We start from the raw sequence: 19,341 nt of genomic DNA, 5'->3' as shown, positions 1-19,341 counted from the left end.
TATTAACAATGAAAAAAATGTTGTATACAAAATGCCTGCAGACCACCTTTACATTTCAAACTCTGACTGTGAGCCATGTCCCAAACAAGAGTACCACTATTCCCTCTCAATTCAATGCAAGGCCATAACAAATGTGACCATAGGCTCAACTGTTTAGGATGAATTTCCTTCTATTTGCTCATGGCAGAATACATAGGAGAAGGCTGACACAACGTTTCAGGGTCTTCCACCTTACAGGCACCTGAGGAAGGGGGAACTACTCTAAAACATTGTCAGCCTTATCCTATGTATTTTTCCATGAGCAAATAAAAGGAATCTCAGCAATAAAAAAGCTATATCAAGAATGTCTGCGTTTGGGAACAAACCACAGATTTTCTGGCTAGTAAGCTGGAATACTGCCTTATTGGCCATCCAAGCCAAAAAGTGCAGTCATGAATGAGAATACTGTTATAGTCGGATTCTCAAATAGCTCGGTTTAGTTGGTACGGGGGACAGAGGGAAGCTCCAGGCCGCATTCATAAAGTTATGCTAAAGCTCTGCCCTGGGCATGAGAATATGTGAAGAGGGCAGACCGGTCCACTGAGGCACGCTGGAGTCCAGGTTGCCTTGAGTGAAGAAACTCTGGATACATCTGAGAATAATGAGTAGCTAAACCTAATCTGCAGGGGAAAGCTGGAAAATCTTCCGCTATTACACATCATTTGTGCACTAAACTGGTTTTGTACACAACAGACAACACCTCTGCTTTCCTAACTTTCTTACAGGATTCATAACAGATGTGCAGGGAATATATATATTTCTATACAATCCTGATAACATTGTATAAACACTAAGACGAAATGTAATAATACAGCAATTACCACACAAATAAATGTAAATGCTTTTTGTAATGTACTATAAAAGATTAAAATGATGTATGAATGTCAGGATGCAGAATAGCTCAGATGGACTTCAGACTAGTGAAGCAACACACTTGGCTTTATGCTTGCAGCAGACGAGAAGTGCTTTATTATGAGGACTTGTCTGTGAAATAAGACTTTAGTAATGTTAGTGTTCAAATGTGAGATCCTGCATTGGAAAACCCGAATCATGCTGCACACCGCACTTCAGCACCCAAGCTAGTGGGCAGGATCACTCACACCACGATTCATGCAACTCTGATGCTTCAGCCTTGGAAGTAGGAAGCATCGTAGGCATGTGAACCGCGGTGTGGACTGCAACCCAGTGACCATGCCCACTGTATGTACTATATATATATATATATATATATATATATATATATATATATATATATATATATATATATATATATATATATATATATATATATATATATATATATATATATATATATATTTTTTTTTTTTTTTTTCAGGTTACCAAATGCAGGATCCCAAATTTGAGCAGCAACACTAGCCTTTAGTGTCTTTATAAAGCCATGTATACTTCTCATCACCGTGCCCTTCTCACTGTTTGTTTATTCACTACAGACACTAAAGCACACCTCTGACGGCTATTAAAAAAAAACAACTCATTCCTTTGAGGTCAAATCACAACGGGCAAATTGCATTAGTTGTGTCACTGGAGCCCCGTATAAGCTGGGCTCTTGCCTGCAGTCCCATCCCAATGAAGAAAATGTTTGCATCTCTTTACTGTGACTCTGGCACTGGAGATTCAGAAGGGCCAAGGCCCTATTCCTCAAGTGACGGGGCTACAGACCAAACCCAACTGATATGGGGCTCTTGTGACACATCTAATGCAGTTTTTTCGATAGGCCCTGGCCATGCCCACTACAGCAGGATTTATTGGGACAGCCAGTGGAGGATCGAAGCAGCCCAGGAGAACAGCAAGGGAGCCCACGGCCTGAAGGGTGCTGGCGGAGGCCCCAGGTATGTATAAATGCTTTCAATATTTTTTTTTTGTCTCAGGTACACTTTAAAACTATGTTGGTGATAATTTCTGCAATTTTACAAAGACAAATATATGCAAGTATGAATTGTAGAGAATGTTTAAACTTCAAGTTCTTATTGAGATTTTTCAAAAGCTTAGTAAGGTTTACAAACATTTGTAAGAGTTAACATACAACTAGATAGGTTTGTAATAATTAGCATATAACTAGATAGTCATTGATAACCATGGACCTTGCTAGTCCATGTTAAACATAAACTGTATGAACCTAAAACCAAAACAGAACAAGATAAGACAATATACTCCCAGCAATACTATCTTCTTTGGTCATGAAGAAACAGCTTGAGCTATTTAAATTAAAGATAAGGCTAAAGCTATACCAGTTCTCGCATGCTCTTTTTGTTTTACATATAGCTGATACGGTCTTAAATTCCCTGGCCCGATTATTTTACTGGCCATTAATAACTATTTTGTACCTCTAATCCTGTATTCCATGTCTAGATTGAGATATGCTTGTTTTATAATGTGGTCTAGTTGGGGAGGATTAGGGTCCTTCCAGTTAGAGATAATGCTTTGCCTTGTGGCGCATAGAAGGTGTGTAGTTAGTAGTCTTAAATGATGGGGTATGCACTGAAGGTCAATATGTAGGAGTGCTAGCTGGGGGTTGGGTGTGAGTCCAACCTACGGAGTCAGATATTTCAGAGAAAATGTGCGCCCATAGTGGTGCGATTTTTAGACATTGCCATAGAATATGAAGGAGTGAACCCGTTTCTCCGCATTGTCTCCAACAAAGATTAGTTTCATTGGATTGGAATTTAGAGATTTTGGTGGGCGTGTAGTACCAGTTTAGCATTATGTTATGAAGGGTCTCCCAATGAGATGCGCATTTGGAGTATTTAAAGATGTGGTGCGTGGCTTTTTGCCACATGTCTATGGTCAAGTTTATATTAATTTCCCTGGCCCAGGCATTAATATATTTATTTAGTCCATTTTGATAATGTTGCGTTAAAAAGCTATAGCAGACTGAGATGCCTTTTTTAGTTAAAATGTCCTGTTTCGAATGTGGAGAACAGAAATTTGGGCCAGGTAGGGGGAAATTTGTTGAAAGTATTTATAAAATGTCTTAGTTGGAGGTAAGTATGAAATTCTGAGTTGGGGATTTAGAATCTATCCTTAATCTGTTGAGAATTGTAGAGAATGTTTAATTCAGAGTACGGAGAAGAGTAATGCACCCAGTAACCTGTTCTTTCAACCAGAACTTATACTGTATATGCACAATTCCACAGGGATTGTCCCTAAGTGGTTTACGCAACTTGAAAACAGACCAAGCAAATGCTATATGCTCATTAACCATATCTGAATTTTAATTCAACAAATGGAGAGAGGGCATCAAGTCCTCACCTCTTCCCCAAGACCCTTTGCTGCAGAATGGTGCAGGGAAGCAGGTTAGAAAAGAGCATAATTACCTGTTGCAACAGAAAAAATCCCTGTACCCTGCATATAGTGTGTGCCGGGGCACAGATAATCATAAGAACAAGAGAGCACAAACTATACAGCTTACCATAAGCACCACCCATGGGTCAGCAAAAAATATATTACAAGTTTATTAGTACAATCAATACACTATGGAATCGACATAAAATCAATTAAAATACGGTAATCCTCTCAAACAGTATAAATGACCATATGTGGTATAATACATCACAATAATATATACAAACTATGATAGGTATAAATTAATGCCCAATGTGCTCAATAATAGCTACCTAGGGGTGTAGAACCTGGGTTCTAAAGCATTGATCATAAGTGAAAATACCTGTATATATTGTGATGTCATACGACAGGTTAGGGAATAGATATGGGAGACAGGATCACTGGATGGAGCCCCTGTGTAACATTGCCACCAATCCAGCTCAGGCTGCTGCCACTGAAGAGTCTCTACTGAGCCTAAGGACACAGCAGAAACTATTGCAGTTGCTACAGGGCCCAGTAGCAATTGGTGACAACAGTCCATTCCCAGCCTACCTATAGAGACAGTCAGCCCCTTGTTGATTTTAGCTGCAGTGAATTTGACAGTGTAGCAGTAGCCAGGGCAGTGAGGTATATTTTTGGGAGTTAGTGTGGGGTAACTATCTGTGTAGCAATTATGGAGATATATATATATATATATATATACATACACACACATTCATTCATCATCATCAGGGGCTCCAGGCATTGGGGTTCCTGGATTTGTAGTAAATTCAGCATCTACCCCTATAACCCCCTCCTCCCACACATTTCATGCCCCACCCGTTCCCCTGATGATGTTACAGCCTGGCTTCTGCAGTAATGGTGAGGTAGGGTAGCTGTCACATGTGGATGGGGAGAGGCTTGGCAGTAGTGTGCAGCCTTACTACCTGATCAGCACACACTGACGCAGCACAGAGTCACTATAATTAATCCTATAATTTGGCCACAGAGGCCATACATTTGCATCCAGCTGTACATTGTTGAGTCCATCATGGGAAAATCCATAAAAATCTTGAATAACTACAAGTGATAAAATAAAAATGTTTTACCCCAATTAACTTGTTACCACGAAACAACAGAGGAGGAAGTGCGCTGGGGTTGCCGGCCTTGTCTCTCATTTCTGCTCTCAAATTGCTGTCTACAGATATATCCACTGTCTCGTAGGGTTGTCCACAAGTGTCCAAAATGCGAGTCATTTCTGCCTGGTGAGCCTTTGTCTGGATAGTAAAAAACAGCAAGATGAGTGGTGGACTGTAACCATGTGACCACACTACAAAATAAAGGCAGGTGAAAATCTAATTCAACTCTAAGCTTTGTTTCAGCTTACTGGCAATTTTGTGTGCACACAAAACACAGCTATTCTGCAGTGTTCCTATCAAACTGTCAGATTGGACTGTCAAAGCTTGCTGCCAAACTGTCACTCACTTTCCCTTACATCCAACTGTGGCCAGTCTTCATCCATAGAGTCCACTGACGCCATTTCTAGAGGCCGGCATGGAAGCCGTCAGCTGTCTTCTCTGTCAGGGGAGCATGTGCTACAACTATGCCCTCTTACACTTGCAGTGGAGCTTCAGCACTGGCACAGAGGCCAAGATTATTTTGACACAGCCTATCAGCATCCAGTGCATTTTCGACTTAGCAGCTGGGGAGTGCTGTATGCCATTAGCCCCATCACTTGTCAGTCACTGCCTTGTTGCCTGTTAGTCGGTTCAGTCAGTCATGGCCCTGTCACCTTTCAGTCAGTCACTGCTTCATCCACTATGAGTCAATGCAGTCCCTCCATTCAGTATTTTCTAATTCACCCTGACAGCTACTCTACTCATTCCTGTCAGTATCGCCTTCCGGTCCACCCTGCCAGTAACTCCTGTCCACTCTGCCCATCACTCCCGCCCTCCAGTTCACCATGCCAGTCACTTTAGCCCCTCTTGTCAACATCCCCTTATCCCCTGCCAGTTCCTTCCATTAGACCCTGCCATTTGCACTCCTGGGCGCATATGCAATTCTCTTTTTCTCCTGAGTTTTCTCCTAGTTAATATTTTCAAATAAAATTCCTTTTAATACCCCCAGCAAGCAAAAAATAAAAAAATAAATACTTAAAGTTTTTAAGGAACTTCCGTCAGCTACTTTTTGGTACTTTTTCAATTGTAACGTACCAAAATGTTATTTTGAAATAGAAGATAAAAAAAATTATCTCCTAGGAGGAAACTCAGGAGAAAAACTTTATTGCATATGGGCCCTGGTCTTTCCGTCACCGGTGGGGCAATACCAGGGATCGTGACCTGGTGGCCACTAAGCAGCCAAGTAGTCTGTCACCCACTAGTTATAAAACTTTCATTATCACTGATCGCAGACAGAGCAAGTGGAATAAGCCAGGCAATAACATTGTGAATTAAAATCCAGTGTGCAAAGGGAAAAACAATGTGGCACCAAATCTATTTCAGAAGGAAAAAATAATAATAATATTGGACTAAATTAAGAGTATAAATAATGAAGATCACACAGAGGAACACCTTTATTTTTTTTTTAATGACTCATTAGAACACATGCGGAAAGAACTTCAAGTTGCTACAGGGAATATTTCACAATCCCTGTTGTGCAGGAAAGGGAAACAAACAGCAAGTGCAGTTCTGGTTCCACCCCTATTTATTCAGGTAAAAAAAAAATGGCAAGCTGTCTTTTCAGCTGGCCATACTCTATACAATATTTTTGCCCAATTAGACATTTGATAAAAATGTCTACTTGGGCAAAAATTGTGGTTAAGTATGGCACCCCAGACGTCCTGCGGATGACATTACATGCTTGGAATGGCGGTTCTTGGCCAATGTCAATCAGAGCAGTGGAATGGTGTATGAATAGCTTTAAAGGTTAAACTTTACTTATCTCTGGCTTCTTCCAGCCCCTAGCAGTCTATGGTCCCTTGCTACAGTACTGCTGCACCACTAGCCCCTCATAAAGATCACTGACCACAGATGTGGTTGTAGGCTTCTGCCGCATGCCTCTCTCGATCATGCTCCCGTACTCAGTAGCATTATGCATTTGCTTCTTCCAGCCTTTATTAGTCTATGTGGTCCCTTGCTGCAGTTCTGCTTCCATCCAGTGCTCTGTTAGCCCCTCCAAAACATCAGGGAATAGCTATGGTTGCAGGCTTCTGCACATGCGCCTCTTACGATCGCAAGCCCATGCTCTGCAGCATTCTGAACTTGCACAGTTTAAGTCTTTGTGACCTGCTCAAAAGCAGAACAGTCCAGGGTACAGGAGAACGATAGAGGTGTGCAGATGCTCCCACCCAGAAGCCTGCAACCACAGCTGTTGTCGCTGATGCTTTAGAAGGGCTACCTGTGTACTGGTGGGCAGCAGAACTGCAGCAAAGGACCACATGGACTACTAGGGGCTGATAGAAGCCCCAGCTCAGGATATGTGCAGTGTGCACCAGGAAGAAAAAAAAATGTTTAAAATGAACCTCCCCATAAGGGAGGTTTGTAATGGAGCATGGGAGGGGCGGTGGGGGTAGAGGGTTGGGGTGAGCATCACTACTTAGCTGGCAAATGCTCAGCTTCCCTGCAGTCTCTGTTGCCCATGCCGCAATCCATGCTAGAAAATGTAGGATGCAAATACAGAGATGTTCTCGGGTGTGACATTCCCAGGAGCTGTGGGTTAGGGCGGCTGCACACACGCTGGATTCTCAGCAGAGGCAGTCGTTATAGGCAGCCTCAGTCAAGTTTCATCTGGTGTGTGTACGGAGCTTCTTTGCACAGAAAACGGCCAAATGACTTAAAAATGTAAATGGACTAAATTCTATCAGACAGGTTTGTCCATTGTGGACAAACAAATGTTATAGATAGAAAAAGGGGAAATGCCATTATAAGCAAAGATCATTCATCTCTACAGACAATTTTCACACATTTGGAGATGCATAATTATTTGCAGAGTTTATTTTCATACTACCTTCACCACACAGATGATACTGTGCTCTCGACAAGCTCACATATTTGTCTGCTGCTATCTGCTACTTTGAGATAAAGCAACAGGATGCTGCAGCAGGACCTGGAGGGCTCACAACAATTCCAACAACTGCAAATCCCAGCGTCCACCCGCATGCAACCTCTACCACACCTGACACCTAGTGAAGCCCCCAACCAACCTCACCTCTCGTGAACTCGTCACCGAGGTCATATACATCTTCAGAGAGTCACTCATCCTGGCTGCCCTGGTCTCCTTCTGCAGTGTAGACTAGTACGGTGTACACTTCCAACCTCTCCCACCACATGTTAGCACTCCAGCCAATCCTGCTCCACGATGCGACATGTGATCACCAGCTGTGAACTACACATCCCAACATGCAACGCGATAGTTACAAGTCTCGGTGTGTCGGGCTCCCGCACTGAAAGAGAACCACATTGTTACGTTTTAGGTGAATGTGCATTTCGTTAATTGATGTCTGTGCTTGTAACTAACTAATTAGGGAAGCATTGCAAGTAGTTAACTTTATACATTAAGCTATATAGTGTGTTAAAAGTGGACCTGAACGCTTCTTGCACAGGGCAGAAGGAAACCAGAGAGACATGCACCCTGTATGTATACAGAGTTTAGCCTGTCTAATTGCCCCTCATTTGTGTAATCACAAGTTGTAATTTGATCTCTCCCCATGTCACCTGACTGCCTTGGCAGATAAGCTCATTTGAAAGCACAGGATGTTAACAATAGCTCTGCTTACATGAAAGCAGGAAGTAGAAACAGTACAGATTTATTTCGGGATTTGTATGAGCTGTACCAAATATTTTTCTTTAAAAGTTATTATGCTGATGCAAATCTTTTAGAGCAGAGAGGAAGTTCTCAGTTCAGGTCTGCTTTAAAGGAAACCTGAGATGTAAGAATATAAAAGTTTTATACATACATGGGGCTTCCTCTACACCAATCCCTCCCACCCTGTCCTCCTCCCACTCCTAGTTTGCCTGGTATTAGCCTGTTAGCAGGCACAGAACGCTCCAAGCCGCAGGTTCGAGACGGGGGTGCGGGGGCAATCTGCGCCAACTGGGCAAGCCAACGGCTTCTACAGAGCAAACAAGGAGGTGGAGGAATACAGCGAGGGAGCGATTGGTGCGGAGGTGGCTGGAGGAAGCCCCAGATATGTAAAAAACTTTTATTTTCTTACCTCTCACGTACACTTTAAAGAAAACCTATGTTGAAAAGAAAAATAGAAACCTCAATAGAGTAGCCCAGAGGCTTCTGGATCCACGAGACCACGGCCAGTGGATCCTAAGGTACCTAACTTTTTCTTTGAAGTTAGGCCTCTTTTTCACAGGCAATTGATACGCAGTGAAATGCCTCTCAAACTCTCACAACTGCTTGCTGCTGCTTAGTAAGGGCCCATTCACACTTGCTGTTAACAAAACGCTAGCGCTTTTGATAGCACTTTGCTCTGACGATTTTTGGTGGTTAACGCCCCCCCAAAAAAAATCGCCATTCACACTTGCAGATTTTTTGGCGACCGCGTTTAGAGCTTCTATAGCACTGAAATGCGATTGCCAGGAAATCGCCTGAAAATGGTGCAGGCGACACGTTTGCATTTTGCATTTTTGGGCGATTTGCAGCAATTAGCGCAAATCGCCCAAGTAAGAACGGGCCCATAGACTTTAATTACATTAGCGCTTAGAAAAGCGCTAGCATTTGAGAGTTTTGCCGAAATCCCCGGCAAAACGCTCAAGTGTGAATGAGCCCTAACTGTCTGCTGAGCACACAGTTCAACTGCCTGTGGAAGTGATGCCTTAAATTACCCCTGAACCGGGCTGTAAATAATATACTTGTTATACTGCTTAATTTCCGGTGGTGTGACATACCTCACAGCATCTTCCTCCCCATTCAGTGCGCCCCCCTGCCCCGGCTAATATTCAACTTGAGCAGAACGTCGATGGTGGGCGGGTAGAAAGGGTCAGTACTGCCTCCTCTCTGCTCATCTTTGTCCCGCCCCCTCCACTCATAGCTTATAGTTTCTCATATGTGTTATTGCACACAGCACGCATGGTAGCTGCTCTGTGTGCGGGCTTGTGATTATTGAGGTCAGAATGATAGTGTACTAATATACACTATCGTTTTGACCTCAGTTATCACAAGCCTGCACACAGCGCAGCTCCCCTGCGCACTGTGCAGTACTCAGATTGGAACTGTAAGCTATGAGGTGCAGGGGGCAGAGCTAAGAAAGGGCAGAGAGGAGGAAGTACTGACCCTTCCTCCACACCCATCATCGAAGACTCAGTAGAGCGGGGATAGAGGGGGAGCTGGAGGGAGAGGAGGATTGTGCTGTGATATGCCACAGCACAAGAAATCAAATAATACTGTATATAAAAAGTATATTGTTCAAAACCCCTACTTTAAGCCCCCATTTAATAGCGTATGACAGCAAATTTGCATTCATTAGCCATGCATAGCTGTCTGTTCTTCATGATATAAATATATTAAAAGTAGTGGCTTCTAGCAGGCTCCGACCAGTAGCTCCTTACTGCCAGGACAGGAGACCTTCATTTCCCAGCACAAAGGCTTCACTTTACTAAGGCCTTGTACAAACGCTTCTTAGCAAAGGCCGTGTTGAGGCCGCTACATAAAAAAAATCTAATGTGTGAACTGAGGTCCATGAACCAGTAGCATAGCTAAGGAGCTCCGGGCCCCAGTGCAAGTTTTACACCCCCCCCTAGCACTCTTTACATAATTGATACGGTGCATCAAAACATGCCAAGGACCTCCAGTGTCAGAGGTGCAAGCAGGGGATGGGGTACAGTTTGCTAATTAATAATTACTATTCAATGCATCTATAAGAAGTTATCATTACCAGCACAGATCCTCATACACACCTTGTTTAACAGACATTCATCTGCAGATCAGACAATCTGCAGATCTGAAGATCCATCCTGGTGGATCTGATCTGCAGATGAATGTCTGTTAAACAAGGTGTGTATGAGGATCTGCAGATATCATAGACTATGAATGCATTTTGGAGGAACGGATCTTTTGCAGGAACAGATCTTTGGCAGATACTGATCTTTTGAATGTGTACAGCATCTTTGTGTGCAGCATCTTGCAAAGATTTCTATCTGATGGGGAGTTCAGCTCAATAGAATAGACTGTAGGTATGGCTCTCATACTACATGGAAGGGGGTAAAATTAAGTGGCCCATACACTCAGCCGATTTTCTGGCCGACCGATCGATCTCAAATCGGTTGGCCAATCGACCGATCGATAGCCGATTTCGATGGATTTCCATCGAACTGGCAGGGTGGAAAATTTAGGTTGATCTGATGAGATTGCTTATCTTTTTGCATTGGCCTTAATGGAAATCTGATGGCAAAAAAATGCCATCAGATCGAATTTCAATAGATTTCAAACTGAAATCTATTGGAATTCTATCCTGGTAAAAAAATGTTCTAAAAACACATCAGATAGATCATCAGATGCATTTCTTATCTATCTGCTGACAATCTGACGAGTGTATGGGAACCTCTAGTCTGTGATCTTTCATTTTCCAAAGACTATGGTCTGATGTGTGTATGCACCCTTAGGCCTCTTTCACAGTGGGACATTAAAGTCGCACGTTTAAAAAAAAATAAAAACGCACACTAAGGCACAGCAATACAAAGTCTGTGCGACATTCACAGTGCACACGTTGCGTTGTGTGTAACAATATTTAGTAAGTGCTGCATGCTGTGCGTTTAGCAATACATCTGCTGTGTTATGTGTGTTGCACATGCTCACTCTTTTTTTGTGAAAAATGTAACGCAAGTGCCGTTTTCATTCCATCAGTATGCAACGAAAACTGTGCACCAAGAGACACATAACATAGTACAAAAGCACATCCAATTTTATAAACCTACATGCACTGTGTTAGGGGCACGTTGTGCGACTTTAACGTCGTATCAAACACAACATCACACTGTGAAAGAGGCCTTAACCTCCCTGGCGGTAAGCCCGAGCTGAGCTCGGGCTATGCCGCACAGGGAGATATCTCAGCCTCTGGTGGGGCGATTTTCACAATGTAAAGTGCTGTGCGCGCAGCTAGCACTTTGCTAGCTGCGCGCACAGCTTGATCGCCGCCGCTCTGCGGCGATCGCCCGCACGCAGCGGCAGAAGAGGCCCCCCCGCCAGAGCCCTGCGCTGCCCGGACCAATGAGTTCCGGGCAGCGCTATGGGCTGGATCAAGTGCGCCTAACGTCAGGACGTCGGCTGACGTCCATGACATCATGCCGATCGTCGCCATGGCGACAGGAGAAGCCAAACAGGGGAACGCTTTATATACGCGGTCCCCTGTTTGCTATTGTTGCCGGCGGCGATCGGTCTAGAGGGCCACATGCGCCCTCTAGTGGTGTTTCATGTAGCTACCACTCTTGTTTTTTTTGTTTCACGTAAAGCTACCAAACAAAAAAAATTAAAAAAAATCACTATTTGAAAAAAAAAAAAATTAACCGCCAGGAAGGTTAAAGGGAACCTGAACTGAGTAAAATTATTTAAAACAAACATATGAGGAAACTTCAAAATGAACATTACATAGTTACCTTGCCATCAGTTCCTCTCAGAAGCTCACCATTTTCTTCTGACAATAGGCCTCAATTCACGAAGCTTTATCAAACACTTTATCAAATGTTTGATAATTTACCTCATGAGTAAAATCTAATTTTGAATTCACTAAGGTGTTATAGATTTATCGAATGTTTTCTCGATGAAACGTTCAATAAATCTATAACACCTTAGTGAATTTATTATATTTTACTCATGAGGTAAATGATCAAACGTTCGATAAAGTGTTTGATAAAGTATAGTGAATTGAGGCCAATGACTCCTTCCAGTTCTGACAACATTTTGTCAGAACTGAAATACAGTGGGTTGCAAAAGTATTCGGCCCCTTGAAGTTTTCCACATTTTGTCACATTACTGCCACAAACATGCATCAATTTTATTGGAATTCCACGTGAAAGACCAATACAAAGTGGTGTGCATGTGAGAAGTGGATCAAAAATCATACATCATTCCAAACAATTTTTACAAATAAATAACTGCAAAGTGGGGTGTGCGTAATTATTCGGCCCCCTGAGTCAATACTTTGTAAAACCACCTTTTGCTGCAATTACAGCTGCCAGTCTTTTAGGGTATGTCTCTACCAACTTTGCACATCTAGAGACTGAAATCCTTGCCCATTCTTCTTTGCAAAACAGCTCCAGCTCAGTCAGATTAGATGGACAGCGTTTGTGAACAGCAGTTTTCAGATCATGCCACAGATTCTCGATTGGATTTAGATCTGGACTTTGACTGGGCCATTCTAACACATAGATATGTTTTGTTTTAAACCAATCCATTGTTGCCCTGGCTTTATGTTTAGGGTCATTGTCCTGCTGGAAGGTGAACCTCCGCCCCAGTCTCAAGTCTTTTGCAGTCTCCAAGAGGTTTTCTTCCAAGTTTGCCCTGTATTTGGCTCCATCCATCTTTCCATCAACTCTGACCAGCTTCCCCGTCCCTGATATAGAGATGTACACCCCTGGCATGATGCTGCCACCACCATATTTGACATTGGGGATGGTGTGTTCAGAGTGATGTGCAGTGTTAGTTTTCCGCCACACATAGCGTTTTGCATTTTGGCCAAAAAGTTCCATTTTGGTCTCATCTGAACATAGCACCTTCTTCCACATGGTTGCTGTGTTCCCCACATGGCTTGTGGCAAACGGGACTTCCTATGCTTTCTGTTAACAGTGCCTTTCTTCTTGCCACTCTTCCATAAAGGCCAACTTTGTACAGTGCATGACTAATAGTTGTCCTATGGACAGAGTCTCCCACCTGAGCTGTAGATCTCTGCAGCTCGTCCAGAGTCACCATGGGCCTCTTGACTGCATTTCTGATCAGCGCTCTCCTTGTTCGGCCGGCCTAGGAGTTTAGGTGGATGGCCTTGTCTTGGTAGGTTTACAGTTAGCTTGAACAGTGCTCCGTGGGATGTTCAAGGCTTTGGAAATCTTTTTGTAGCCTTAACCTGCTTTAAATTTCTCAATAACTTGATCCCTGACTTGTGTGTTCTTTGGACTTCACAGTGTTGTTGCTCCCAATATTCTCTTAGACAACCTCTGTGGCCCTCAAAGAGCAGCTGTATTTGTACTGACATTAGATTACACACAGGTGCACTCTATTTAGTCATTAGCACTCATCAGGCAATGTCTATAGGCAACTGACTGCACTCAGACCAAAGGGGGCCGAATAATTATGCACACCCTACTTTGCAGTTATTTATTTGTAAAAAATGTTTGGAATCATGTATGATTTTCGTTCCACTTCTCACATGTACACCACTTTGTGTTGGTCTTTCATGTGGAATTCCAATAAAATTGATTAAGGTTTGTGGCAGTAATATGACAAAATGTGGAAAACTTCAAGGGGGCCGAATACTTTTGCAACTCACTATATATTGCTGTCAGTTATAGCTGAGAGGACAACAGATGTGTCCACGTTTCCCAATGGCTCAAATGAGCAGTTACAGTTTAACAGTGTGCTGACCAGGAAGCTGTTATGGGGTTTTCAAAATGGAGGACGGAGAATTCCCTTGATCACAGTGGACAAACCGGGTGCAGGAGAGGAGAAAGAGAATGAGGAGTAGACTACATAGGAGGTAAGTATGACCTGTGTATGGTTATTTTGACTTAATTTTCACTTCAGGTTTTCTTTAAAGGCGTACATTAATAAAGGTGGATGATAAAAAGGGGGACGAGGCAATGCCTATAGTAGAATAGTGGCAATTATACCGATATTCTAGTATCCACCTCCCCTCTGAAACCCAAGTCTTACACTAACCCTCCCCTATCTACGCCAAATATTAACATAACCTCTGTATATGCCTAACATTAACCCGGTGTCTAACCCCCTCTGCCCCTAATGCAATTACATTACCTGCCCCAGCTATACTGTAGCTGAGTGACCAAAGCTAACTTACAATACTGTGGTGCCTATAAGAAAACTGGCCACCTGAATTACCCATTTGGCACTTACCTATATTATAGCCAAGCAGCTATTTCCGCTTAATTGTGGCTCTGCCGATGGCCAGAGTTTGCCTATCCTATAGGACGAACTCCGGTTCCAAAATAGTGACCATATATTATATAGCAGCATATAGTGGTGCCCAATGTATATGGCACACCTTGTGCCCTTTTTATTTGTTTTGCCCTTGAAGAAAATCTGAGACCAAGCTAGTAAAATAATTGATACTTATCTGGGGCTTTCTCCAGCCACCTTCAGGCTGTAGGCTCCCTCACCGTCTTGTCAGCTAGCTGACTGGCTCAGAAACCTGGCTCAGACGCTCATGAACAGCATCCTTCCAAACTAGACAAACAACTGTACATCTAGGAACACCATATGGACATTGAATATGTCATTATCTATAAAAGGAGAACCGCCCTATTGAATTTACCAGTTTCATGCTGGGCCTGAATCAAACCACAACTTTAATCCTGATAAGCATGGCTGGGCACATCCAAACACAACACCTTGGTACAGGCTAAACAACAAACATGAACAATGAGCTGATACATTATAAACAGTTATTCATCAATCTAACCAAGGCCCAGTGCACACCAAAAACCTCGAGCAGATTTGCAAAACGCTAGAGGTTTTTGAAGCAGATTTCAGAGCGATTCTATGCATGTTTAGAGAGGTTTTCTAAACATGCCTAGAGTTTTTTGAGCATTTTTGTGTAGCAGATTACAAATATTGTTACAGTAAAGCTGTTACTGAACAGCTTCTGTAACAAAAAGTGCCTGGAAACCAGCTCTGATCTAGCGTTTTGCAGAGCCGTTTTCCACTTTCCTATACTTTACATTGAGGCAGAAACGCCTCAAATCTAAAAAATGCTGCCGTTCCTGAGTTTGCATTTGTGGAAAAAACGAACCTCTCTGGTGTGCACCAGCCCATTCAATTTCATTAGCCAAGCGGTTTTCCCCCTGCAAGAGTTTTAAAAAACGCTCCAGAACCGCTCTGGTGTGCACCAGCCCTAACTTCTGCTTAACCACTTGCCGACCGCACACTCATAACGTGCGTCGGCAAAGTGGCAGCTGCAGGACCAGCGACGCAGTACTGCGTCGCCAGCTGCAGCCTAATTAATCAGGAAGCAGCCGCTCGTACGAGCGGCTGCTTCCTGTCAAATCACGGCGGGGGGCTCCGTGAATAGCCTGCGGGCCGCCGATGGCGGCTCGCAGGCTAGATGTAAACACAAGCGGAAATAATCCGCTTTGTTTACATTTGTACGGCGCTGCTGCGCAGCAGCGCCGTAAGGCAGATCGGCGATCCCCGGCCAATCAGCGGCCGGGGATCGCCGCCATGTGACAGGAGACAGCCTGTCACTGGCTGCACAGGACGGATAGCGTCCTGTGCAGCCGGATCTCCAGGAGGGGGCCAGGTAGGAGAGGGAGGGGGAGGATTTCGCCGCGGAGGGGGGCTTTGAGGTGCCCCCCCCCGCCACCCACAGCAGGCAGGAGAGATCAGACCCCCCCAGCACATCATCCCCATAGGGGGGAAAAAAGGGGGGCAATCTGATCTCCCTGCCTGCACCCTGATCTGTGCTGGGGGCTGCAGAGCCCACCCAGCACAGATCACTCAAACCAGGGCTGGTCCTTAAGGGGGGGTAAAGGGTGGGTCCTCAAGTGGTTAAATAAAGTAGTTAAAAGCTAAAACCTTGAAAACACAGACAATTTGCGGCATCTTGTGGTGAAAAATAAATATTGCATTCTGAGAAGCAGTAACTTGTATCTGACAGCCTGTATGAGGAATGGTTATCCATCCTAGCAAGATCTATTGAGTTGCCAACTGGTATCTCCTCAAAGTCCAATCTGGCGAGATAATGACTTCAAATATTGCATGTGCGGCTGAGAGGGCTGTCAGAATAAATAGCCCCTCAGTTCAGACTTGTTGTGGGGCACCCAAAACAAGGATAGAGGGGTTGGTTTTAACCTGTTCTTAAAAAAAAAAAAATATGATGTGATCACTAAGCATTTAAACAGGAACTCCAGTGAAAATAATGTAATAAAAAAGTGCTTAATTTTTAGATGTATAAATGATTTAGTCAGTGTTTCCTCATTGTAAAATATTTCCTCTCCCTGACTTAAGGCTCATACACACATCAGACTATAGTCTTTGGAAAATGAAAGATGACAGACCAATCTTACCACCCTTCATGTAGTATGAGAGCCATACTCTACACAGTCTTTTCTATGGAGCTGAACTCCACATCAGAAAAAAATCTTTGCAAGATGCTGCACACACAGATGCTGTACAGACACAAAAGATCAGTATCTGCAAAAGATCTGTTCCTGCCAAATATCCATTCCTGCAAATTGCAATGATAGTCTATGAGATCTGCAGATCATCATACACACATGATTTAACTGACATTCATCTGCAGATCAAGCAATCATCCGCAGATCTGAAAATCCATCCTGGTGGATCTGATCTGCAGATGAATGTCAGTTAAATCATGTGTGTATGATGATCTGCAGATCTCATAGACTATCATTGCAATTTGCAGGAATGGATTTTTGGCAGGAACAGATCTTTTGCAGATACTGATCTTTTGTGTCAGTACAGCATCTTTGTGTGCAGCATCTTGCAAAGATTTTTTTCTGATGTGGAGTTCAGCTCCATAGAAAAGACTGTGTAGAGTATGGCTCTCATACTACATGAAGGGTGGTAAGATTGGTCTGTGATCTTCCAGTTTCCAAAGACTATAGTCTGATGTGTGTATGCACCTTTACATTCAGACATTTATCACATGGTGACATTTTTACTGCTGGCAGGTGATGTCACTGGAAGGAGGAGATGCCGCTTGATTTTTTTGGCAGTTGGAAACAGCTGTTATTTCCCACAGTGCAACAAGGCTCCAACAGTGTGATGTCAGGACCTCAGAGCTGTGAGGCGCTGACATCACACCGTGGGAGGGGTTTCACCACAAAATCAGCCATAAAGAGCCCCCTGATGATCCGTTTGAGAAAAGGAATATATTTCTAATGGGAAAGGGGACATCACCCTTGGGATGAAGTTCAATTATTGGTTACGGCTTTTCTGTAACTCCTTGACAGGAAATCCAATTGTTCCCAGGAAATACCGTAGTTTTCCTGCAAAGCAAAGAGCAGAACAGCAGTGTTCTCTTTATTACTTTAGGTTTTTACCAGTAGGATGAATATGCACATGTAAGGTGAGCCACAAGACAGTTGGCCTGGGTGTGAAAAAATAGAATCTGCCCTTAGCCAATATTTAACCACTTCACCACTGAGGGGTTTTACCCCCTGACCACCAGAGCAATTTTCACCTTTCAGCGCTCCTTCCATTCATTCGTCTATAACTTTATTATTACTTATCGCAATGAAATGAACTATATCTTGTTTTTTTCGCCACCAATTAGGCTTTCTTTAGGTGGGACATTATGCCAAGAATTTTTTTTTTCTAAATGTGTTTTAATGGGAAAATAGGAAAAATGTGGGGAAAAAAAATTATTATTTTTCAGTTTTCGGCCATTATAGTTTTTAAATAATGCATGCTACTGTAATTAAAACCCATGAAACGTATTTGCCCTTTTGTCCCGGTTATAAAACCATTTAAATTATGTCCCTATCACAATGTTTGGCGCCAATATTTTATTTGGAAATAAAGGTGCATTTTTTTCAGTTTTGCGTCCATCCCTAATTACAAGCCCATAGTTTATAAAGTAACAGTGTTATACCCTCTTGACATAAATATTTAAAAAGTTCAGTCCCTAAGGTAACTATTTATGTATTTTTTTTAATTGTAAATTTTTTAATTTTTTTTTAATTACAAAAAAAAAAAAAATGGGGAGTGTGGGAGGTAATGAGTTAATTTTATGTGTTAAAAGTCATTTATTTGTATGTTAAAAAATGTTAGGGTGTAGTTTACTATTTGGCCACAAGATGGCCACAGTAACTTTTTGTTTTAATGCGACCTCCAAGCTTCCTTCCGGAAGCTTGGAGGAAGAATAAGGAGGCTGGACACGTGAGTTTTTTCTCACAATGATCGCGCTGCCCATAGGAGAGCAGCTGATCATTGCGGGGCTTAGATCAACGAACGGGAATGGATTTTCCCATTCATTGATCTCTGGGCGAGCGGGCGGCGGCGGTTTTACTAGCGGCGGGCGGCGTGTTTACGAGCGGGAGCGCGGGCAGCGTCGGGAACGCGGAAAGTACGTGTTTCTCCGTCCCTGGTTTTTAAAGGATGGAAAAAGGGGCGGAGAAATACGTACGCGCGGGGGTAAAGTGGTTAAACAAGCTTGTTTCTTTTTGTAAAGCTAGGGATTTTTATCTTAAGTACTTTTTTCAGCTGTGACGCACAGCAATACAAAGTCTGTGCGACATTCACAGTGCACACGTTGGGTTGTGTGTAACGTGTAGAAATATTTAGAAAGTGCTGCATGCTGTGCGTTTAGCAATACATTTGCTGCATTATGTGTGTTGTACATGCTCAGTAATTTTTTTTTTTTTTTAAATGTAATGCATGCGCAGTTTTCGTTCCATCAGTATGCGACGAAAACGGTGCACCAAGAGACACATAACGTAGTACAAAATAACATCCAAATTTTATAACCTACATGCACTGCGTTAGGAGCACGTTGTGTGACTTTAACGTTGCATCAAACACAATGTCCCACTGTGAAAGAGACCTTAACCACTTTACCCCCGCCCGTACGTATTTCTCCGTCCCTTTTTCCATCCTTTAACCCCCAGGGACGGAGAAATCCGTACTTTCCACGCTCCCGCCGCTGCCCGCGCTCCCTGTAGCGCGCACTCCCGCTCGTAAACACGCCGCCCGCTCGGAGATCAATGAACGGGAAAATCCATTCCCGTTCGTTGATCTAAGCCCACAATGATCCGCTGCTTTTCCGCTAAGCAGCGCGATCATTGT

General features: G+C 43.2%; 1 protein-coding gene across 1 annotated transcript in view; it reads right to left on the bottom strand.

The window, feature by feature from the left end:
- The window catches only part of SH3BGRL3 (SH3 domain binding glutamate rich protein like 3), a 43,294-nt gene extending 35,599 nt beyond the window's left edge, over positions 1-7,695 (bottom strand). The window contains exons 1-2 of the mRNA XM_068265479.1: positions 7,567-7,695; positions 4,470-4,637 (exon numbers count right to left, since the gene is read on the bottom strand). Coding sequence (XP_068121580.1) covers positions 4,470-4,637; positions 7,567-7,617 — 219 coding nt within the window. The 5' untranslated portion in view covers positions 7,618-7,695. The remainder of the gene's footprint in view (positions 1-4,469; positions 4,638-7,566) is intronic.
- Positions 7,696-19,341: the final 11,646 nt, after the last annotated feature.

Source organism: Hyperolius riggenbachi, chromosome 2, assembly GCF_040937935.1.
Source record: "Hyperolius riggenbachi isolate aHypRig1 chromosome 2, aHypRig1.pri, whole genome shotgun sequence".
Taxonomy (NCBI): Eukaryota; Metazoa; Chordata; class Amphibia; order Anura; family Hyperoliidae; genus Hyperolius; species Hyperolius riggenbachi.
The sequence above is the reverse complement of the archived record's forward strand: the minus strand, read 5'-3'. Positions and strand labels throughout refer to the sequence as shown.